At 45.0% G+C, this 25,751-nt stretch overlaps 1 protein-coding gene across 4 annotated transcripts in view; it reads right to left on the minus strand.

The window, feature by feature from the left end:
- LOC106746623 (neurogenic protein mastermind) overlaps positions 1-25,751 on the minus strand; it is a 130,369-nt gene that overhangs the window by 58,913 nt on the left and 45,705 nt on the right. For 2 of the 4 annotated variants that reach the window (XM_014623397.1, XM_014623396.1), the window contains exon 1: positions 12,137-13,955. The exons of the other annotated variants lie outside the window; for them this stretch is intronic. In XM_014623397.1, coding sequence (XP_014478883.1) covers positions 12,137-12,142 — 6 coding nt within the window. In that variant the 5' untranslated portion in view covers positions 12,143-13,955. Of the gene's footprint in view, positions 1-12,136; positions 13,956-25,751 lie in introns of those variants that run through there. 4 annotated transcript variants of the gene reach the window in all.

Consider the following 25,751-nt stretch of genomic DNA (forward strand, 5'->3'; position numbering starts at 1 on the left):
TGTAATTCGCATGGTGCATCGCCGATTGCGTGCACATTATGGCATAAGAGTTCGGATATATACGCTTCCCCCTCTTCGTCGTTTCTACCCGAGCGCTCACAGGGTGTTACAATGTATAGGCGCCCCCTTACAAAATCGCTCGATACGTCGCGCCCGGTATTTTCACTCGGAAGGTAGCCTCGTGGAAAGCATCGATTCGTCCGACAATTAAGAGTTCGCACGGAGAAAGTTTCGTTGAATATTTTGACGATAAACTCGTCGAAAGAAAGGGGATTTCTTCGGGTTATAAGAATCGAATTTGGTTCATAAGAAGCGTCATTTCCTCCAACCAAAACGGTTCGTCAATAGGGTAAATTCAATGATTTTTTCCTGTGAAATTTCACGCGATATTCGAGATGAATTCATTATTAGTCGGGTAGAAAAGAAAATCCCGTTGTTTCTCCACTGGTACTTCCGTGAGCCAGTGATAATGATTTTATATGATTATGACGGGCGTATCAATCCTTTCCGGACGGGAGAAATATTTTCTTTCGCAAAATGATCATCATCTCTTCCCCTCGATATCTATTTCCATCGGTCTCTCGACGGAATTCAAGTGGAGCCGAAATTTCGACCCCTTAAGGTGTCCTTAACCCCCGCGGCAGAGAGCATTTTTCGGAGACTCGAGAAGCGGGAAGCGAGAGGAAGAGCAGCAGATCGATCGGGGCTGCAACCGCCGAGGCTGCAGCGGCGCTTTTCACCGTGGCGATAAATTCTGGAACTTGCAAGCTCGGGACATGCGGGGCCGCGCGAGAGAGCCTTCGTGCAAAATATTTCAGCACCCTGGCGCAACTCGGGGCCGGGCCGTCGAATTGATTATTGAACAAACAGTGTGATACCTGACTTACGCCCGTGACTGTTCTCGGAAAGAACTGCAATATGCAGGACGCTCGTGAGCGATGTAATCGGGATTCCGTATCGCTCGCGCTCGATGACATGCCCGCATGAAACAGCGATGAAACAGCGCGTTGCCATTCGAACGAAAGATTTTTAGTCCACGACAGAGGCGGGTTAGAGGTTTTCCCAGACTTTTCTATATACAACATAGATACTTGGGAATCTTATTCCTCCATTGGGCGTCCAATTGTTGCTGTTTCGCCACGATTCGATACCTCGATCTCGAGTTACTTACTTCGACTCGTGGTTGTCATTGCGGACGTTTTGACAGGGTGGTATAACAAAGTTAACCCTTTGCACTCGAGGGCTCCGGAGCGGAGCCATTTAAAATTTGTCTTCAAACTCTTCAAACTCAAATGCAAATAGCAAGAGCGGAATATCCTATACACAATAGTTTTTACGATTTGTCCTTATGTTATGAACTGAAAGTTATTTGCATTGTCTCCATAGCGGAGTCCTCGAGTTTGAAGACAAATTTTAAATGGCTCCGCTCCGGAGTGCAAAGGGTTAATATGTATATTAGACGGAAAAACAATTCATTGATGAACAAATTTTTTTGTCGTCTGGAAAATATCAGACGAACAAGTTAGTCGCAGGAACGATTTTTCTGAAGAGGTTTTCACTCGGTAAATTACTTCCAGTTATCCTATCTTAATTGCCTTTAATTATGTAACCAATCTTTGATATAGACGACTGCTTTCGGTCGCGATAACTGAAACTTTATTTTTTCGACTGGTACCTATTCACTTACACAAATTGAGATTTTCATTCGCAAAAAAAAACGGCGGAAAAATATTTCATTATTAAATTAAAATAATTACATTAGAGGGCTGAAAAAAAATACTTTTGCATATACCTAATATTAAATGTATATTCGTATGTTCGTATGTTTTCTTCAGTTGTGATGTAAAATAGAAAACAGAAACTTTGGAAGAATGTTGGGGGGTGACATAATTGAATTGTATGTTTGAAACATTACACTTGTAACTAAAATTTGCGTAGACATTTCCCGATCCATAATTATTTAGAGAAATCAGACTAGGAACTCAATCCCAAGAAATTTTCTATGCGGAGTTTCACGATATTTTATTTGTCTGGGAATTTGTTGCTGCCCCTGCACGATAATGAATAACGTTCATTATGCAATCGCGTCATTGCATTTATCCGTCCCCCCTCCCGGGCACGCGCACTTTTTCGCACACCCGTAAAAATTCGATATCGTATTCGCGATGCGCGCATAGTATTATTACCGTAATTCGAGACTTTTGCCCACGTAAAACCAAGGGATGTGCGTAAATATGAATCCTATATTAAAATCGAGATATCCATCGGTGGATTAATAATGTTCGTGCGCATTTCGGAGAGCAGAGGTAATTATTTTGTGAAATAAAATATATTTTAAGCGTTACTCCAGGCGCGCGCGTCATTATATGCGGTGCGCTCATAACGCTCGTCTTGTCGTAATTATTCGTTATCTGTTCGGCGTTGAACTTTTCGTTTGATTCGCGAAGGAAGAAGGCCGCTCAATTATTCACGGCGATTCTTTATTCGCTATCTCGCGGTGAGATACGCTTGATTAAAAACAGTGTGTCGGACGAAATTCTTCACTCGTGTAAAAAAGCGGAGAGCACGTCTTGCTTTACGTAACGACATATCTGTACGAACGATAATTCTCGCGTTCACATCAATCGCTGCCCCAGCAGCAAACGACGGACAAACAATACCTTTGTTTCTCCAAGTCGATACTTTTTTTCTTTTTTCTTTCAATTATGAAACGTCGAACGCAGCTTTGTAATGGCAGTGAAAGGCTATTTAATCGGGCCTCTATATATCTCCCGCGTTCAGCGTCGGTGCTATCAACGTTCGCAAATAACGACTATCTTACCGGAAGTTCGTCGATGTTTAATTCAACGACAGGTCACCTACATCACTTACGCATCGCTCGACATAGTTTTTGTACATTGTTCGCGAGAATGCTCGCCCTCTTTTAGAACAGCGAGTATTCGTTCATGTTTCCCGCGACACCCTGTACGTCAAGGCGAGCGAAGGGTTAAACGAGTATGGGGCATCGACTTTTGGGACGCTTTGCCGCCAGATATCGATCCTTTCGACCTCCTTCGCCCCTCCTTCGTCTTCGGTCGCAGAGAGAGAGAGAGAGAGAGAAAGGGTTTATATTCGCATGTCAACCCGCGGAGGGTTAGTTTGCATGAAAATTGACGCGCGCGTGGTTCTTCGTAGGGTCGGCAAGAGAGAGTGGGGGGGNGGGGGGGGGATCAAACGGTACGCAGGACGGGATCATCGGTTCGATCTCGGCGAACTTTAACCAACTTCCGACGCGAGAGTTGTCTTTTTAAGTCTTTGTCACGCGGCAAAAGTTTGCCATCGGAGACTCCGCGTCTCGTCGATCGGCGGCGTCGACGCTTACTATGGTGAAGGAGAATCTGTAACGATATAATGGACAAATAATGAAATTCGGCTAAAATTGCGCAGGTTCTTGTAAAACTCCTATACTTGCGTATGTCACGCGGAGAAAAATAATTCAAGACACCAGCTCTTTTGCTGTGTTGTAAGAAATATATAGAATATTTCAAGAGTTGATTTTCCACGGCCGTCTGATGAAGAAATGAATATATAGCTCGTACAAATTTTTCTTTATATAAAATGACCTCAAAAATCAATTCCTGAAATATTAGGCCGTGTTTTCAGGAACAGCCTACATATTTATTGGCAGTATAAAATTTGCTATTCGTCTAAATTATTTTTCTTCATTTGCGGGACTCCCCTAGCAGAAATCAAACCTCACGAATGTCTTACTGTGAGGTGGTAAATTTAACGTCGCTATTAGCCGGTAATTTAACGCTCACTTCCTCTGAATGGCTAGATAAAGAAGTTGATGACGAAAGAAATACAAGATGAAAAATCATGACTAATTGCTCAGCAATAATAATGTCAGTCATAGTATGCTTTTCCCTATAAGCTTCGGAACGCATACCGCGTCCAATAGGAGAATTTATTTTTTAGTAATTCTCAGAAAATAAATTTTCCTGTTGAGCACGAGAAACTCATGGAAAAAAAAAAAACCGTCCTGACTATAACACGCGTTCGAATCGCGAGTCGTTGATAACCGAAATGAATCGAAGAAAAGTATGGATGGATAAACAAATCCCGGCGATTCGGACGTAAACTCACGCTTGGATCAAATTCCTTCGTCGTCCAGACGAGGAAGCGCGAGGCTACCACCAAGCGGAGCTTTATTAACTCCCCGTGATTTACAGCTGCCCCTCGCGGGTTTTCTTTCAAAATGAGCGCGCGCGAGTTGCAATTTAATTGCGAAAGGCGGCCGGTGATTTACAACCGTTACGTTCCCGATACGGCGGCCCTCGTTACGAATCCTCGGCCACCATTTGTAATGTGCGTCCTGGGCCCGCGAGATCATGCGATCGGGGAATAAAGATTAATCGGAGCGTCGATCCTCAAAATGTTGTCTGAACACTGCTCCTTTCAGATTTCTCCTCGTACATATAGATCTTAAGCAAACGCGATGTAAATGTGGCGTCTAACCATATCTAATGAAAAATCTACATAAAAAATACATTCTTCCTACTCGGTTCACTGAAAAGGCATAAAAATGCTCTTTGAGATTTTCCTGATTGGAGCACTCGAACATTTGGTACGTATGCAAAGATTTCTATATATCAATTAAATATTAATATATACGTTGACAGCTAGAGATGTTACTTAGAAATTTTTGCCACATACTGAACGATTAATTTTCGCGCGTACCTTCACTGCGTAAAAGCATTTTTAATTCTACAACCAATAAGACGTAAATTTTGCAGAAGAAATCAGCATTCTGTCAGCAAGTAAAGCATCACCTTAAAACCAGACGAAGATATAGATCGTTGAGTCGAAAATGATTGTAATTTTAGCGCGACTTCTTTCAACGCGGACATCCCGAAGAACGCATTATTTTGAGAAAAGTCACTACGTACGACGATCGCAGATTGAACAATTTGACTTTGTTTGACCGACTGTAAATCGCGAAACCAATATAGGGATAATTATCGGATTAATTCGTTGCTGCGGAATGCATCGCTTGAATCGAAACGAAACGCAAGTATTCTAGAGCCGGCGATACGGTGTTATCGATTTAGCATTACCGAAGCCGTACTAAGGGTATAACTCGACCAGACAGCACTATGCGAGTATCTGTAATTATTATTATCTTACGCGATGACGCAAACAATCGATTTGAGACTCTGCCGTAAGGCGATCTTTCTTATCTACAAACTGATCTATTCCCAGTTGGAGGGATCAAACGTAGACGGAGGAGAAAGAAATCTGCTGGTTGCAGAAAGGAGACAGAATTTCTTATGATCCAAACGCAGTTCGTATAATAGGAGAAATTGTTCGAAAAATATTTGTCCCATATATCTAAGCAAATGAAACATTTTCCTCCTTCTTTTCTAACAATAACGGAGAAATGGAGAAAATCGAGCGTTCAACCAAGACCGGACGGAATTGGAGGATCGCCAGGCGGCTTGAGAGACGAGCCGCGAATTCGCAAACTCGATCACCCTGGTCGATCCGCGCGAGGTAAACGGGCGACAACGGGCGATACCGGTAGGTGTAGGTAGTCAGGCCAAAGTCTAACAGACACGACACACCTCCGACCTTCCTATCGATCTGCGGCCGGAGGTTTTACGCGTCCTCCACCCTCCGTAAGCTCGACGACCCTCTCTCTCGCCTCTGCCCGAGTCCTGGCGAGAAGGAAAGGCGAGCGAGTTTCTCGACCACCTCCTCCTCCCGCGCGTTTCTATCGCACCCCTCGTCACCTCGCTCGCGAGGTGAGAGAGGGGAGAGAGAAAGAGAGCCAATAATGCGTCTTTACGACTCCGCGCTTTCGCAACACAGCCAGCTATACGCGGCCGATTTGATTTAAAGACGAGCTGTCGCTTTAACGCGCGCGCGCGCAAGATATATATCGCTCGTGAGATCGACCACCGTGCGAAAATATTGTTCGGATTTCTCGCCGAGGCGTGTCGAAATTGTGTTCGTAGATAAAGATCGGTGAATTTCGATTTTTCATCGCGAACGAGCCTGCCGGCCGAGACGTAACATTGATCTACGATTTAAAAGTCGGATAAGACGTTATCAAAACAGCTGGCCATGTACAATATATTCATATATTAATACAAAGCGGCGGGCTGAAAATACAACAGTTTCTTCCCGCATTCGTTTCGAATAAGATTATGAATTGATTTACATTCACCGATAGTTTCGAGGCGGTCTGTATAAATGACGTGCGCGAATAATGAATTCGGCCGATCTTCGTGAAAGTGGGAGCTATCGTAAACGTCAAGGAGGACCCCTCTCCTCGAAATATCTCTCCGTTACCGGACGAGAGCGCGGCATGGCCAAAGTCCAGAAAACTGAAACCAGAAATTCTCGAGCGCTCGGTATTTCTGGACGCTCATGGCCGGAACACGACTTTTCGTCACGCTGGAAATTAGTTGGAGAAAACACAGCGCGTCACAAAGAGTCCCGTAGCTCGAAATTTCGATGCTGCTTTTAAGAGTAGTTTCCTTATATATAGATCAATCAACGATACTACGCCTGTTAATTCAACGGAGTTATCTTAAAGTTATAAATACTCTCTCGATTATGAAATTCATACAAGTTCACCTATATTACATCATTCGAATCTTAGCGGCTACTGTGAAATAGAGGCAGAATTTCGGAACCGACAATTAATTTCCAAATTAATGCATTTCTTCCACGTAGAAGGAGAAAGAGCTCGCCATTGATCTCCTCCGTAGTATTTCGTGGAAAACAGGGGCTCCGTCGTATAAAAATGATGACGCGATAAACGACAAAAAGCAAGACGAGAGCGTAAAAATAGAGGAGCGATCGAAGTTAACTCGAGAGGAGGCGAATACGAGAAAAGAAGCGGTTACATGCGGACCAATATCACGAGGAAAAGAGAGACGCGCGTCATCGGCCGCGCTCTACAGAATGGCATTAATGCGCGCGATTATTTCGGCCGGCTCCCCGCGGTTCTTTCTTTCTCGCCGCTGCGGCCGTCGAAGGCTAAATATATCTTTTACACAGGAAATTATCGACGGAACCGAGGATTCTCGTTTAAAGCCTAATAACACAACCAAGGTCACCGAGTGTATTTTCGTGGTTCAAATCGAGAAGTTTCGCGCGCACTTTTTCCACGTGGAACGTTTGAGGAACGGCGGAGGATTCTGCGTGAAAAGTCGAGATCCTCCTTCCATCGCGATTGAGAAAACGTGTACTTACGATGCTATTATTTTCGCCGATGTATCGGGATGCTTCGTCGAACATTCAAATTTATCGCGGTGAAGTTGCTTCTACTCTCACTGTGACTCACTGTGAGCGACAGCTGCTCGTCACACAGTCTAACGTGTTTGCCATAGTTGGCTCTATGGTGGACAGCTAAAACTGTGCCTGAATGGTCAAATCTAACAACCAATACTGTGACAACACCAACAAGGAATTGCCTGCTTACAGCCAATGTTACAAAGAACCGCTGTTAGCCAACCAAAGTTCCTCTGCAGCTAGTGTTAGCATCAAAAAAACAGGTCCGTTGTTGGACTAATCGAAAAAAACGGGGGCCGTCTCAATTCTACATGTTAGTCCGCCTCATAATTGCGAAATTAATTTCAGCCAAAATTTAATCCGCGTGTCGTCGAAATACGAATCGAAACTTTCACGCTCTTAAGAATTGGTTCGCCTTACATTCTTATAAAATCACAAAAACAAATGATCCTTTATGAACCTTAAAATATCTTGTCCCGTCGAAAATAGGTAATAAAACGTTTTTTTTTTTTTTCAATTGATATCTTTATTCATTAAAAATACCGTCATAATAAGGCACTTGATGCGTTTATTCTGTTTCTTACATTTTTTTTTTGTTTCTTCTCATTCTTTTCGAAAAATAGCGAGTAAATCTACATCTCAATAATATATTTTGCTAATAACAGCGGCTTTTAATTGGGGAAAAAAATGACTACTCCCGGATTAAAACAACTCTCCTAGTTGTGCAAGAGCGAAAACGAAAATTCAAAACTTCATCATGATCAAAGTAAGAATCAATTACATCGTTAGAATTAAGTCAATTTTTGTTATTTTCGTCTCTACCACTACTTGTAAAATTCCAGATTTAATTGAGTGGCGAAATTTCGACTCGTCGGTAGAAAGTCGGCAAGAATTGTGTCGGTACGTAAAAAGGCGATTATTATCGCGCGATACAGGGATGCATCGATATGGGCGCGAGTCTTGTGTTAAAAGAAGAGCTCAAGGTCGAATTCCGCGGGGGAATAATACTCAGACCGAGCGAGAGAAAAAGAACGAGCGATACGACTTTCCTCAATGTCAGTACGCGTCGGCCGCGAATCGTCGTCGTCCTCGTTATCGCGCGTGCTCCTGACGTCGCCCCGATAACGGCCGCGTCGGCGATCGCCGATAGAGCGAGATCGCACGAAGAGGCGCGCTCGTTTCCGTCGCGCAACGCAGCGCGCGTAATCAAGTGGTATAAATAATTCCGACGCGCAGCCAGGCGTGCAAGGCTTAATCCCCTGTTATGACACGCGGCGCCCCCGCAATTTTCACTCGAAACACGATAAAAACCCCTCTCTCTGGAGATTGATTTCTGAATGCGCATTGAGAAAATATTCGTAACACAGGTAAATGTTCTTTTTACTCTCGTTAAGCTATTCTCCGGATTAATGTTAATTGGCCTCTAAGTGACGCGAATAAGCCGCGATGTTGCGCGCAACTTTACAGCTCGAGATTAATGCGTCGACTTAATGTGCGATTGAGTGAGAGAAACGGTAATTAAAGGATCGTAAGAAAATTGGAATTCTCTCAGCGCGCCTGTATAGATCGACCAGTAGGAAAACTGGCTTTACACGGATAATAGCTGTGAACTAGAAGCCGGCAAACCACGCTGGAAGCACAGTTACGTTAATATCGCCAGACTAATTTTGACTCATCGGTGAAACGCGGAAGATAACGGAATCCGGATTTTTATACGTCGCGGACTTTTTATACTCTGAACGAATTCAAAGGCGCTCGAAATTACAGTAAATTCGTTGGTAACGCAAAAATTCTTTTTATAACGATCATGACTTGCCAGGTAACGTATAGGCGTCGCAAAGGTGACTTTCCTATAAGTTTCCGTAAGCGTCGTTATTCACAACCCCATTGTACCGATTGTATAAACAAAAGGAACCGTTTCGCCAAGAGATTGCCTTTGAACTACAGGAAGCCGCCGGCAGAAAAATACGTCGAGAAGTGTAACTTTTAGCAGACGCCCCCCGGTGCATCAAGAGGGGAGAATGTGGAAGAAAGAGAGGGGGAGGAGAAAGAATGTCCGCACGCGGATGCTTCTATCGACTCGACCGCCGAGATGCCGTTAGACGGCGGTCAATCTATTGTCCTACAGCGGCTTGCCCCTGTGATAGATAGAGTGAGAGAAGGAAGAATTGTTGAAATGAGCGAATGAACGAACGCGCGGCCAGAATTAGCCCGTCGCGCTGTACGAGGAAAATCGGCCGCGCGGCGTTGTTCGTCGGCAGCCTTCGTACGATATTATCAAATTTATGATACCGCGTTCAAACATCCGGTCCTCGTGCGACATTTCGTTGAACGGCCAATGTTGACTTTGGCGAAAGAATCTTTCCTTTCTTCCCTAATACGATGGATTGTTGTCAGTACGATGTTGCGAACAAAGGATTTCTAGTGAGTCTTGATTCCAGATTAAGAACGATTCTTGCCTACTGAGCTCGGCGAGAGGAAAATTACCGAAGGGGAGAAAGCATATTCCTTCGCGCCCTCGGAATGATCCCACGAACGACGGAAATAAAGCCTACATTTATAGTAACGGCGGGTGAACGGAATCGAAAGGGTGAATCACTTCCGCTCTCTTACACGGAACGTAAAACTCTCTCGATCGTTCCAGAAACGTTTAAGAGAGACGCGAATTTTCGGACTTAATCCCGTGTCTTTTGATTCGATTAACGAGAGGTGGTAACAACAATCACTTTTCTTGACGCCAACTAGTAACGCTCGTTATGAGACACACTGCGAAATCACTATAAAATGTAATCCAGATTTCAATAATATTTTACAATACCTCGATTTCAAAAACAAAAGGAAACGAAGAGAGAGTCGACGTGGCACAGAAATGGTTGCTCTAATCCTAGTTGTTCCTTCCTCGCAGGTCCAAAGAAAAGTGAGTGAGGCATGCTTGTTTTTCTCCTTATATGTATGCTTTTCAAGATATTTTACGCTTCTCAAACTGGTTACTGACTCGGCACGAGGTACTATACAGTGGAGGTTAGGTGAATGCAAGTTACTTTCGAAAAATGCCAGATTATTCTACAGTCCTAGTACCTGCGAAAGAGGAAGGGGGGGNGGGGGGCATTAGAAAATTAAATCAGTCTGTTCGGCCTGAAAAAAGAACTAGTATCCACGGTCCTAGAACTCGGTCCGAGTTTTGCTTTTTACGTTGATAGATAGTGCTTGAAAGCTACTATGAGAATGTTGGTAAATTTCCGGTAACTTTTATACCCGAGCTAACAACTCTCAGTTCTAGCATCGTGGACACTACTTCCTACATTTAAATATGTGTGAAAGAAACAAAGAAATTATTTTCGTAGTGCTGAATGCATTGTTTTGAAGCGGTCTTTAGTCAACGATCATACGCCAATACTAGCAAAAAAGAAGATATTTTGAAAGATATCATCGAAATGAAGCTTCGTATTATTGTATGCTATGTTTCCAAACCAACGCGGTAATTAATGCTCCCGTTAGCGGAAAATCTTACCGATAATACGAAAATAAATGCATAAATAATCAGGATGTTGAGGATAACACGTGGTAATTTTACAAATTGGGGAAAAGGTGTCTTCATCGGGAATCAAACTCCGAAACTTTCTACTTGCTTCCAGACAAAGCATCTTATTCGCTCGACTACTGAGGCAACGTTCCTCGTGCATCGAAATTTCACGAAAAAACCTGCCATGCAAATCGAAGAATCGTTAGTAGACTGGACGGACGAAAAATAACTGATTTTCTCGAGCTTATTTAAAAGAAAATAAAATAAAAAAAAGGAATCTTTTTATTAAAACTATTGTACTTTCGATTATTTCTTAAAACTTTTCCAACGCTTCTTCGTTAATACGATTGGTACAGGCCGTGTTTGTTTCGACGCACTTTACGATAAATATCATAGCACTTAACAAGGATTTTTACCAATGCATTTTTAACAAACCAGCGGAGGAATAAAACACGCAATTTTTTCCTAAAATTTGGGATTTTTAATTGATAAAAAGAAAACTAGTCACCCTGAACGGAAATATCTACAAGATTAGGGAATAAAAAACATTTTAGTCAGATCGAGTAGCTCTCGCGATATTACGTTTATCGATTTCAGGCAAAACACACTTAAGATTTAAACTTGAGATCAATAAAAAAGTAATCGATCCTTATTTTTAATCAGTTATTCCTATAAAGCTCGTCTCGTATCTCGCTCTGGAGAAAATTTCTATTGGAGGCAACGAGTCCTCTTGTAGAATTATGTTGTTGAATTTTATGATTTTTACCACAAAAATAATAATAGTAGCAATATGCATGCAAAGTTATTGACATATATTATACTAGACCATAGCACTTGCTAGAAAAATGGTTCTCCTGGCTATAATTCTTTCACCATGATGATAGTTACAAATATTTTTCTCTCGGCAAGCATTATATATCATCTTCTCGTTAGATTAAAAAATCGCACTGTCATCACGGGATAAAAAGGTTCTATGTGAATAACGGCCCACTGAAATTGTTGTATCACTTTAATATAAAGTACAGAAACATATGTTAGATTAACATATTCACTTGTTAAAGTGAGATAAAAATTTCAGTGGACCATTGTTTACAGAAAAATTCTTAACATTTCGACCACCACTTTCTTATATTCGTTCGCATACGGTCGCAAATTTATACGTTGGAAATAAACGTTGTATGTCAATAATCGACGATAACCCCGATGGATAATTTGGAGTTCGCGATAACATGAAAGAATATAAAATCGTTTTCCACTCAAGCCGTATAAAATATTTTATAAAGCAGCACTCTCTTGCTTGCTACCTGTGCTGACAAGAAGGTAAACACGTACCATCATTCCAAGTAGTTAAATGTGGCAACCATTTGGCCGAAGACAAATTTCCTACAGAGAGGACAATAGACGCAAAGGTCGTTGTGAACCCATCACCGGGGCCTTCAACTTTTTCCACTGATGTGCCTCTGCTGTCGTATCAACGTGACAAATGTTTTTTTTTTTTTGTCAAACGACTGTTCACAGTACGTTCTTTCTACTGTAGTCCGAGGAAACAGCACAGCATCCTTGTACCCGATGTAAACGTCAATTTCTTCGTCACGCAGAATCCTTTGTCGCAACGTGTGAACGAAGTCATACGGCGATGACGTGTGCAAGAAAAAGCGCACGTTCGATGCGATGGTTACACCGTTATTTCGAGGGGAAAAGTCCTCTCTTAATTTGCTGGCGCTTTCGTTGAATGTCACCACCTCTCGCGGCGCGGAACATGCGATAACATAATGCCCATTCTAACGATTTGACTAGCTATCACCCCGTCGACGCACTAACATCGAGGCGGTGCGCACTTCCGCACAATCCGTGAACTCAATTCACCGGCAAAGTAGCTTATCTCGCGCCGCGTGTCGCGGCCATTCGCTAGCAACTCATTCGGTCTTCACGGTCGGAAACAGTGCTGCTTACGGAAGATCACAATTTCCTCGCTCGACCGTTATCGGCCCGATCGGTAAATCGTCAACAGGTGGTTTTCCGCGGATTCTCACGATCGGACCGACGAACAGCTGATCGGCTCGTTCGCGGAAGAAGAGACGGATGCAATCTCACTGCTGCGCGCACATCGAGTGACACCGCGCGCGATCTCCCGTTCTCTACGTTTTCGTTCGGCCGGTGTGTACGTCTTCTGCGCGCGAGACTATTTTCGTCTATCGCTGGAAGGAACGCTCCCCTCCCTCTGCGTTTCCACGTGGCCGCTACTTCTTCTTCGTCGTCCTCGCCGTTGCTCCGCTGCTCGCGCTGCCTACTACAGTACAGGGATCGCGCGCGCCTGCCTCCTCGCACGGCACAAGGAAGCGGTGGAAGGCGACCGGATTCTTTCATACATCGGCTGACAACTGTCGTCGTGCGACGTCACGGCTCGAACGAACTCTTTCTCGGCGACTGTGTATCGCCGGGGCACTCGCGCAATTCGGACGAACGTTTGTTTTTCTCTCTCTCTCTCTCTCTCTCCAAGCAGCTCGTGAGAGCGAATCCGAGTGCAAGGATGCTCGCCCTGTCGAAGACCGCGAGCGATTGACTCCCGCGCGTCCCAGTCTCTTCGTGGCACGCGTGAGAGGAACGACGGGAGGGGATTCCCGCGGGAGGGAGAGAGAGAGAGAGAGAGGAAGAGGCGCGCAGGAGGGCGAAGAGAGTGACGACGGGGGTGGTATGGCGCGTGCCACTACACGCTAGCAGGTGGAGTGCGCGTGCCCAGAAATCTCTATCTCCTCTCCGCGTTTCCGCTCTCTTCCCGCGCGGTTACTCTTTCGTCTCCCTCTCTCTCGTCGCTTTTCCAAGTGTTTGACATGCGTTTCGCTCTCTCGTCGTTTCGATTACAGCAGCGACAAACCGGCGAGCAGTTCGCCTGTATTCATAATATTTACACGGTCACAGGTTATTCTCGTAGCGCGCGATAAGTCGAAAGTCTCTCCGCGAAAATCTTAGCGTGGCTACTCAATCCATGAAAATTCGCGCGCGGTCGGTGACGAACACAGCACCGAATCACATGCCCGTCGCCTGTCACGCCGCGCACGTGGCTCGCCAGGAGACGCGACGCGACGACACATCCCCCGCGCGGAGAACCTGACGCCCCGAGGAGTCGTCACTCACTGACTACGTGCGTCGCCGCGGACTGGCTGGCTCCGCGCTGCGTCGGCTACGTTCGGTCGGGCTCGACTGGTCGCGATCGCGACTACGTCGCCCCGGCCGATGCCACCCGACCGCGACTGCCCCGTGGGTGTACCGTAACTGCGTACAACTGATCACTCGGCGTTACACCGCCGCTCCCGATGTGTCTTTCCGATCGCCAAGATTTTTCGTGCGTTACTTTGTGTCGGCAATTCACATTCGACCGTGTCAATTTCTTGAAACAGACCGGGACTACAAAACTTAACGATAAATACTGCCCGTCGATAAAGTAGTATACCTTGGCGATGGTGGAAAAGCCTTAATTCACCGTTTGCACTCGAGGGCTCCGGAGCGGAGCCATTTGTCTTCAAACTCGAGGGCTCCGCTATGGAGACAATGCAAATAACTTTCAGTTCGTAACATAAGGACAAAGACAATAACTATTGTGTATAGGATATTCCGCTCTTGCTATTTGCATTTGAGTTTGAAGACAAATTTTTAATGGCTCCGCTTAAACTAGTATTGTCGATCGGTTGGGCCTACCTTACGGGCGATACCCTTTAACTCATTAATGTATAAAATAATGTGATTCAATGCAGGTAATATGTCAATCCTAGTTTCTAGAAGCGTCAATGAAAACGAAATAATGATTTAGCAAGGAAACAATCGTGTACTTTGATAGAGAAGTGTTGCATCTGTGTGTATAAATCTTCAACATCTTGTGGCGTTCAATTGAATGTTTCTGAAAAACAAAGTCAGAACTAAAATCACATAAAAAAATGTGATTAACGAACAAGTTCTGAAATTGCGTTAAATGTTAGAAAGTCGCAAGAGCGACTTAAAGGCCTCCCGCCCAGCTGGCCGCGCGACACGTATACTCCCAACCTCTGCCACACTTTGTCGTTGCGTCATCGCGACTTCACAGCGAGCCGCCGGGATTCGAGCCGGCGCGAGTGTGGCGACGCATCTGTACCGCTCTGCTTACACTTTGTACAAATCCGTCCCAGTGACGCTCATTCAGCCAGCCGGCCGTGTAAGTAAGCGCGCTTACTTGATCTTCTCCGGCTGAAAATCGATTATTTGTCAATAGATAATTAGAGGGCGAGGTGTACCGCAGGATGCTGAATGACGGGCTCCGAGTAATTGCAATGCGGACATTATTCGCGGTACACTCCGTAAATGAGAAGTCAAATTGGTGGATGGCACGCAAACGTCCCGCAGGAACGTGGTAATAATACCGGGGCAGCGCGGAGAGAACGTCGAGGCTTTTAATTAAAAGTCTAACGCGCGCCGCCATAAAGGCGGTCTCTCTCTCTCGTTGACCCTTCCTTTCTCATCCAGCTTACGCAGATAATTTCGATTTACCTCCGCCCTCTCTCTTTCACGCCCCGTCTATTTGTTTTTCGGAAATCGCGATCGTTCGTCGACGGCGCGGCGTTAAACGTACGTCGCTTTCGTTGAATCCTCTCGGCGATGCGAAAGAAGGAGTCCTTCGACCAAGTGTGGCTATTGTCTCTCCGTTACACCAAGTTCCTTCCCCGAAGCATTCCTACGCGTACGTGACGACGATCGGCGGCCTCAGAGTAACGAGCTATACGATCGAAGGTCGATTGTAAACATTTATGACGAGGACTCGCGTATGCATCGACGTTTACGTTACACAGACTTGGAACGGCTCGAAGGCCAACTGTAAAAATACAAGCCGATCCGCCGACCGTAATAAAGATAAGTAAGAACGCAACGTCGTCCGAAAATAATGACGCAGCATGCGGAAAGTGCGCGCGCTTCTTCTTCGTCGAGGAAGAGCGGCGACGAGGCCGTCGTCTCTACCACGATGGAGAGTAAATATTGTTCTTTTACAAAGTAATACGATTTAAAAAATTGATTTTTGTCTAGTTATTTTTTAACATTACGAGTCCTTAAAAAGCCGAAATATATTGATTTGGTCGATACAATCATTTTTTACCGTTTTTAGAAGCGTATGAAATCGTAGTAGCCATCAACTTTTAGTTTAGCGCCAGCAAAATTATTTGTCACTTTATTAATATTGAAGATAATAATGCGTAGCAATTACCGCATACATATAGCATAGATAAATATTTATGTAAAACTTCAGAATTGTATGTCCTTCAATTGAAAAAAAAAAATCCTAACAATCGCCTACCAAACGCCTACCAATCCCTCGGGGTTTGTGCTCACTTAAATAAGGCCTGTAGAAACCTACTTTGCCGATAGGTATATACTTGACGATACTAACTACTTGATACTTTTCTCTTGAACTTTTCATTCTTCTAATTTAACTTGCTCAATGCTTTGGTTATTTCAATTATTAAATTCACACGAGAATTCAAAACAATCTCCATTTTAACGCTGAAAACAGCGTAAACGGAAATTCAAGATATCATCAGAGTGTGCAAATTATATCATTAGAATCGAATCCATTTTAGTTCCTATTACGTTGTGGAATGAAAGATTCAACACTGGACCAAAATTTCGGGCGCTCGCGTCCAATCAATCCGTTATTAATCGTGCGAGTCCTTAAACTCCCGAACGGGAGAGACTAACTACAGAGAGAGCGCAGAATACACCCGTCACGTCACGGTTTTAATATAATTTAATTTACTACTGACGAAGCGCGCACCGTTGCAACGGAATAGCGCGGGATACATTTCGTCCGAGTCTGTGTACAGAAAGTCAATGGAAACGTCAAAAACCTGATTGGATCACGTTCCTTCCTGTCCAGCGAGGAGCACTCTCTGTCAGCGCGTTATCGAAAGTCCGGCTCGGATTTTTGCCCCCGATCACCCACGGGATACAAACGTAATTTTCATAGCACACCGAGAGAGTTACCGGTGTACACAGCATATTTTCGGACCGGAGACCGCCGGATACAACGACGGAGGCGGAAAAGGGGACCCGTCGTTCGCCTCTTTTACGTTCGCGATACTTTTCTCCCCTATTTCCATTTTGCTCGCACGATGCATACGCGGAAAGAACGCGCGAGGAGAAGGGAAAGAAGAAGAAAACGGACGAGAGGAGAGAGACGAGGAGAGGTGGTGGTCGATGCCGGCTCTCGCTGTCTGATTTGTGAGATCGCCTTTCCTACGCTCTTTTCCTTTTTTTTTCTTTCTCTCCCTTGTCACCTTGCCAGGCTTTTCTCGTTTCTGGATTCACTGTGTGTAATTCGGTCCGATACTTCTCGCTGGGACATTGCGCTCGCAATGGAAGAATTTTTCGCGATAACAAAGCCGCATCGACGAAGATATTGCCAAATAAGGAGGAATCGCAGAACAGTTAGAGCGCAGTAATAAATTGAAAAAATGCACCCTCAGTGCGTACAACAGTCGTTCGTAAAAAGTGAAATGGCGACTAAGTAGCTCGTAGTGGTTGCGAACGAAAAAAGACGTTTCGGAGGAAGGAGTAGGTAGGGGGGGGGGGCTCCTCCTCTTTGCACGCTTTATTATTAAAGAATAGTAAAAAAAGATTGAAACTCTCGTTAAAACAAGAATCAAGAATAGAAATAGAATTCTTCATGAAATATAAGATTAAAAAATGTGACCTTTCTTAAGTTTACGACGCCATGAGAAGTTGGCACATTTTCAGAGTTATTTTTCTTAACTAATTCGATGGAATTGGTTCCACCGGGAACTGTAGAACTATCGTAAAAAGTAGTTGCGTCAAATAAGATGCTAATTTCACACCGAGCGTTTTGATTTTCATGTTTTGCACCGGCGTTAAACTCCATATCAGACAGATAAAACACGGAAGCAGACGGTGGCGTTTGTCGCCGCGTATTTATCTTACGGTTCATTTAAGCAAAATATAGGCTGCACGATCGTCCCGGAGAAATATCGTTTATGTCGCGGACGACTGTGCTAAGTCGCGCCGCCGATCATCACGCTCACGCGCACACGACGTTTAAGAAACTATGAGTTAAGTCGTTACGGCGCCTCATGTAATTTAATCGCAGGAAACAATTCCAATTTTGCATGCATAACGTCGCATATTGCGCACGTCAGAGAGATCGCGCACATCCGAGAACGAGTCACCGCCTTACGTATGCAAGGAATAATTTTTCGATACTGCAGTCCTTTACAAGTGTCACCTCGCGTGCAAATGATCCGTATTTGTTGTTAGGAAATGCTCCTCTCTCTCTCTCTCTCTCTCTCTCTCTGTGTTTCTCCATAGATAATCATGTTACTCGTCCTGTTGCTTACGAGAATTATTTATGAATTAGATTTTTGCATAAATAAAAATATGTTTTATTTATATTACACGCGCGCGTTTTATCATACCCTTTTCAATGATTAATTGTACGAAATGTTGCGTGATTGTTTGCAACAGGACTTCATCGCTCAGCTTAAACCGTTCTTCACACGAGCGACTGAAGGACACCTTGTTTCCGAGGAGTTTTATTTTGTTGTCGTGAATGAAGAAAAATTGGTAACAAGACGCAAACCAGAGCAAAATCAAATAGCACGACATTCGTTGCCTCATCTCGTCGTGCTCTGTCTGATTTATCTCAAGGCGTGCGCGTAATCGCGCGATTCCAGCGAAATCTGCCGTCAGCGAATTCCTCCGGCAAACAAAAGAGTCGCGACGGTGACCAGAAAAGGAGACTCGAAGCCCCTTGTTGGCGTTAAACTTGCATATTGTTCTCTTCTACCTCATGATTCGTTAATATCGGCACTACACCCGCGGCGGACAAATGTTAATGGGAGCCGCTGCTTAGGAATGACGCCCACTACCTAGTTGTTTTCATTTAGACTCTCGCGAACGACGAACTGTTTATAGTACCGCGACGCTGGAGACTCTTGCTATCGGCGAGTCTACGTAACCGGATCAACCAACCCGTTCTGTTCTCGGTAAAGGATATTCCGAGAAGATTGAGGTTTGAAAACCATCTCCCTCGGGTATAATTAATAAGTTCACCAAGTGTAGACACATGAATTATTCTCACTTACGATTGCTGGCAAGTTTCATCGATAAATAACGATATGCCATGTGTCTTACCTGAAATGAAAGAAATATATTATTCATCAGTAAAAAAAACTACCTTTCGAGGTAATTTGTAAGATATAATACACATTGTACATGTTGGACAATATAATTTAAAATAAATCTTCCTTCTTGTTTTGTTGAGATCGATCGTGTAAGATAGAAAGTTAATTTTGTCATGTACATTCATATCGAAGACATGTCAACGGTCGGAACCACCGTTTTTCTAGTATATCACATCGGTAATCCATAAAACGGTTTCGCTCGTCATTGTCTCACGTTCGGCGCTCATTATCTCGCGCCGCATTATCATTCGTGATAATGTCGATACGGTTTTTCCGCGTTTCCTCTTATTGCTAGCCAGTGCAATGATATCTCTTTCTCATCATAAATTCCACTTTACTGCTTAAAATTATTTTCGGATGTATCATCCCATGAGAAAATAGCTTATAAACAAGCAGCTATTATTTCCGGCTGAACACAACACCTTGGTATGGAAAAGTGATCGCAGATAAGAAGAGATATGAAATTTAGAGAGCCTTCCTTCCGTATTTTTAGTCCTATGGTAGCAAATGATCAAGCTTTTGACTGGTTGAAAAGATATGTGGTTTGTCACAACTCGAGAGCGCGGCTGTGAATCATTGCCTCGAGTGGTTAAAAGGAGGGAGCTGTTACGGTGGTTACAGAGCAACAGTGTTTACCCTTGGCGAACGCCATCCGTATCTTTCTTCCCTGTTGTTCCTTTCTCTCGAAAGTACGATAAGTCGCTTTTACAACGCTTCTCTTTTCTAAAGAGGAACGCGGTGTATGCTTAAAGACCGCTCCCACGAATGCATTCCCTCACGAAACAAACCTTGATCAAATTCAACGATTGCAGGGCGATATTCACACGACTGCCCCGAGTTTTGCTACGCGGGGGAGGAACATTTTCAAGCGGACTGTCGAAAGGCGCCGTTGGATGTAGCAGCATTCGAATTATCCCGCAAAGCGAAACGCCGCGAGGTATCGAGAGATCGACTCGGTGTTCCTGTCGGCGGTGAGATCTTCTCGGTTCGATTTATCGGTGAAGGGATGAATCCGGGTGCAGGGGCGCGTAAACGAGCGGGGATGGGCGACGCTTGCATAAAGCGGTGGAAAATTCGGGTTGAAACCTGTGAAAGCGGGGAAAGAAGATCAATAAAGTGGTGTGCCATACTGTCGGTGCCGCCGGTGTATCGTTGTAGTAGCGGGTGGCTCTCTCGCTGGTGTGTATTATTAAGCGAAGAGGTGTGGAGAGGAAAAGAGAGGGGGGAAAAAAAGGAAAAACGCGAGGCGAAATATGGAACAGACGTAATAAAAACTAACGGCGGAAAGAGAGAGATCAGCAGGGTCTTAGAACTTTCCATCTCTGGATCGAAATCCGTGTGTACAAAATCTGTCGCGGCGATCGATCTCGAGAGACGCTCGAAATGCAAACCGACCGTGCGTCGATCGGTGTACGGTCTACTTAGCAATGCACTTTTCTGCATGGTTTACACGTAAAATCGAGGCGCAGCAAAATGAGGCGGATTAGAAATTCGTTCTACATAGTTACGCCCGCGGAAAGACGCGCGAGAGATTTCTCACTGCGATCAGAGGGATAATCTCGCGCGAATTTTCGGTGGGGGAAAACGCACCCAACTTGAGCACCACTGACCGCCGAGGTGCTGCGTTTCCCCTTTATGCATCCAATGGCGTAACCGCTTGCGGTATCAACGTAGCGGCGGAGAATCGACAACGCCTATTAAGAACGTAAATCGTCGCGTTTAGTGCGCCATGAAAGGTACACCGCGTCTACACGTCGTTCTACGGATTTACATCGCCTCGCGCTATTACGACGCGAAACGACATCGTTCCGTCAGGTATTCCCTCCTCGTTAATACCTGAGAGCGGCGCGTCGTAATTAGACGCGCGATATTCAAAAGTTGCTCGCACCAAACGCACCAGGTTTGTGACCGCAAATCGTTCGGATCGTGTTTTGATCGAAGGAAGCCAAATTTGGCCGCTATAATAACCATAAATTCCGTTTTCTTCGAAACTATTGTTGAGAGCGTCAACATTTCGACTCGCGCGCACGTTTCGTTCCCCTTCAACTGCAACGTGTGTTTAGTTGTCAAGTAGATGCAACTCAAGTAGCTTTTGGAACCAAACTCCACTGTATTATTTTTAGCTCGCGAATATTGCTTCTTTTCAAATATTCTTTATGTTCCGTTTTTTTTAGCAAACATTGACTGTTTTCCATCGAGTCGCACAGTCGTCAGATAAGATTTCGCTTATCGATGTGTCAATCGAGACGGACTTTCAACCTCCTGCGCTCTCCGGAAGGGAGAGAAGGAAGAAGATAGCGAGGAGCTTTCTGTTTTATCCCTTCGTGCTACTCAACGTGCATTCCACCACCTTCTTCCTAGAAAAGTCTCCCGCATTTCCCTAATTCGTTTAATAACCGCGACTTATTGATCGCAGTCCTTCAAATCAGAGGGTTATATTTTCGTTAAACGCCGGTTAAAACCAAGGTCTCGCTTCGCTTCTTCTTCCGGTAAAGAGTGTGTGTGTGTGTGTGTGTGCGGAAAAGGCGGACGCGAATTTCTAAAGTTAAATTAGACTGACGTGCCGAGGCGACTGCACTGTAAATTAGTCGCCTTTCATTCGCGCGAATTTCATGGCGATCGTACAGCGACGATTAATACTTTCTTTCCTACTTTCCTTGCCGCGAGCACAGCGAATATACCCGAGAGTTTCGCCGGGTTTTACGCATTTCCGTTATTCCGGCTTACGTACTACGTAAGTATAGATAACTCCGGGAGCAGCGGGTGTTCGATGAAGCGATAGAGCCGCCACGGTGAGCATCGTCGAGAATTAGTGTTATTTACCAACTCCTTGCATTATCTAACTCGCGTTTCTTTTCAAGCGTTGATTTTTCTTCCCCCGGGATGTCCCGCCCGATCGGCTGAAAACGACTCGGCACGACATCGCGTCTTATTCCCCAGCATCGGCGCGTATCGTTCGTTAATCCCGGAGCGACTACTTTGCAGGAGGGTTACCCTCCTCCTTCCGGTAGCGCGTCCTTCTTTCGTGGCGGTGTGGGTGGCAGAGAGGCACCACCATGTTATGCAGCCCCACCACCGATTCCGTCCTGACCAACCGGCTGTTTACTGTTTGGCCTCCCGGGATATCGATCCCAGTGGCGTAAGAACCCGCAACCCACCCAACGAGTGAGAGAGAGAGAGAGAGATCGGCCGCGGGCGGTTGGCAACCGACTCTAGTGTTGATACAGCACGATTCCGACACCGCCTCCTTACCCTCAGACTCGACCGGCACTCAGGTAAATTGACTTCGACTGAGTAGCGTCCGTGTTTAATTGAAGATACGCGAAATCGCGACAACAAACAGCCGGCTTCTGTGTGAGAGAGAGAGAGAGATTACGCTTGAAGGACGTAACGCACTCCGTTATTTTGATAAAGGAGATACTCTTCTCTCCGACACCCCCGTATAATCATTAATCGCTCTCGCGCGGAAAGAAGATTTTACCGAGACGGATCATTGTTGTTGTGCCGCGAATGGATTTTGGCTGTGCCGTCCCATTTTCGATTCCATCGAGCCGCCAACTTAGACGTCCTTCCCGTAATCTCCGGTGGCGTAAATCGCGCAATATCAACCGCGAATTCGAGTTCATCCCGAGATACTTCCGTCCGACGTATTTCGTTCATTTCGGAGGAAAAGTTTATCAAAAGAAGGAAAGAGGAACAAAATATACGTGTTGAAAAGTTTTTATTTTTTTTTTAACCCTGACAGTAACATATTAGGAGACCTGCTTTCTTCCACGTTTGCAAGGCGCTATATTACTGAGAAAGAAAACAATGTATAAAAGTTGGTAATAAATAATTTTAAGAACGCGAGCGTTACTCTCAGGGTTAAACACAGGAGGTAAGGTAACAAGGTGGGAAAGAATACCTAGAGCACGTTGCATTCCGCGTTTGACAGCAGCGCGCGTATGAACACGTGTCCCGCGGCATGTCGAACACGCGCTATCGTCGATCCAATCTTTGTGATCCGCGCCGATGATGGCGTCGCTACGATCCTTGCTACCTTCGAGCCCCTGAAGGTCACGAAGCACTCCTTCGGCGAACAAAATGTCCGAGTATAATAAATGAAATCGCGGAAAAGAAGGATCGATGAAATTTCCACAACGCGCCAATTGGGACGACGATATCTCTAATTGAACCTCCTGAGTGTAATAACATTAGCCAGCAATGTAACGTTCGCTTCTTCCAGTGGCTAGATAATGGCCGGATAACTAAATTAGTCGGACAAAAGAAATTGCGAAGTGAAAAAGTATAATTAGTTGTCAGACAAGGCTCACTTCTGATTTTTAAGATTTATAGTTTCATTTTTCTTTTCATTCCAATTGATACTTTTGATATTACAATATTATAAGTTAATAATTTTAATGTGGGAATTGAAAATAAAAGTCTGTATCGATTTGAAATAAGCTCATTATTATACGTGGAAGTTCGTTAATACCTCTTCGGGATTCCGCATCATCGATCCTAAAGGAGAAGTATAGGACGATCACGCGACGTGGCTGCATAGCGCGCGATCATTTATTACGCATGTATCACGGTGATACACATTAAAACGACCGCACATACTTTTTTCCCTCCTCTTTTCTCGGCAGCCCGAGAAATTTCTTCGCGATAAGCACTCGTTCATAGAGACGTTTATCCCTCGAAAGACATTCCAATATCGACGACGAATTCAGTCACAGCGAACTTCATTCCCGCCCGATGATGTATACGCGCACTACCGCTGTATCGACGTTTAACAAGTCGATGCATCGCCAAAAGTGTATCGCCCCGGCGAGATAGTACGTTCAACTATGCGCCGTATTTGTTCTCTTTGTGAGGGCATGCGAGAGAGAATGCGAATTGAAGCGGCGGGAGGGGGAAACGGGAGAACGGGTCGTTTTGAAATTTTTGCAACCGTTGCGAGAGGACTGCCTTGGGCAATCGGTTGTTCGCCGGGAGTACGTCGGATGTACGAACACGCCTTTCCCCGGCAGCGACGAGCTGTGTGTGTACATCTCGGATGCTCTATGATCGAGCGCGATGGGAGAATCCTCGTAATGGGGATTATACATCTCGCCGCCGTAATCAAAACATCGTATAATAAAGCGACGTTCGCTCGTGTAATACGCTGCTCTATTTTACAGCCACCGCGAATTAAACGCGGGTTATTTCGCGCTGTTCGTGAAAAAAGAAGTACACAGTAGAGGCCGAAAATGACTGTACGATTCTAGCAGGATTTCTCTCAATGTGTCGCATTCTGAGAGATAATGAAAGTCACGCGGACGAAAGTTCTTTTCGTGGTCCCTCTCCGACGGACGTCGATGAAAGAAAGAGAAAGATGTTACTACAATCCGCGACAAGAGGGTCAAGACACGAAGGAGGGAGCGGGCCGGGTTAGGAGCCGCTATTACGCGCGCGCTACGAGAGGAGGCAATCTGTCGGCTAAGCCGTCTCTTATTACATCGCCGACTACTACTGGCGGAATCCGCGCGAAAATATATACCTTCGCGTGGCACCGCCCGCCGCCATTCTCTTCTGTCGCCACCCTTTCTTTCGATTAATAATAATCGACATCTTCTTTCTCTAAAGCCCTCTCTGACAAAATTTATGTGCATATCAGCAACGTGGTTCAAAGGATAGAAAGCAGATTGATGCGAAATGATTGTCAAATAAATTACTAGCTGGTTTGTTCATGAAAAAATGGCTCGAATCAAATGACCGAACAGAAAGTTTTGCTGCAATTATTGCACATGGTAGAGCAAAACGTCCGTCCGGCCAATATTTTACAGCCGAGGAACTTGTGTGTTCAGTAGTAAAAAATCGATAGTATACGAACTAGAGATTTTCAGCAGTCAGAATATCGGAACGCAGCCATCCTTTTTTCTCCTCACGGAATCGCTACGTTATGTATTACAGTGGACTGTTCCGCGACGCTATCACCGTGCTCGTTAAATAATAGATTAAGCGCTATCCATTTCGCGAGTGCTTTCTGACAAGGCGACATTAATCGTGCGAGGCAATAAGGAAATCGTCTCGAAAGCGAAGATCTCGCGGGGAAGAGAGAGTGAGCTTCGGTGATAAATTCCACTACGATCGGCGGTATAAATCGCGAATAACGGTAACGCGCGGCGATTATTATCGCGCGTAAGAGCAAGGTGGATTAATAGGGGCAGATAAGCTCGCAGCTAGTACAAAACGCTGGGATTTCCAATGGGTCGTTACCTTGGTGGGTGCATCATGCGATCGTCACGGTCAGCCGAGTACCTGGCTGACGGCTGACAAACGAGAATTCCTCACGAAGATCGCCGATACAGTCTCCCCCGGCCGACCGGTTTCCGGGTGGAACGGAATTCCTCCTCAAAGTATCCTAACGCACTCTCTGTTTCGTGCGGGGACGAAGATAGAAAAGAGATTTAATTTTTATCAATATCGAGCAGTCGCTTGATTATCCCTGTCTCGGAAACAACGCTTAGTCGAGAGAGGGAGAACATGGTTAAAATTTTACACCGACGATTGCGTAATTCGTTATTTCGCGCGACCTCCTCGGTGAAAATTGACCCGCTGGACGACGCGATGACGAAGCACTTTTCCGCAGAGTCGCGACGTTAACCAAGAGTGACAACAACGCGAATCAGTGGAAGCTATCGAAATTCCCTGAAAGATACACTCGATTTTATCCTGACGAGACGATTCGAATCTAAACACGTTATTTT

The sequence above is a fragment of the Dinoponera quadriceps genome, unplaced genomic scaffold (genome assembly GCF_001313825.1).
Source record: "Dinoponera quadriceps isolate SergipeBrazil2010 unplaced genomic scaffold, ASM131382v1 scaffold2076, whole genome shotgun sequence".
Taxonomy (NCBI): domain Eukaryota; kingdom Metazoa; phylum Arthropoda; class Insecta; order Hymenoptera; family Formicidae; genus Dinoponera; species Dinoponera quadriceps.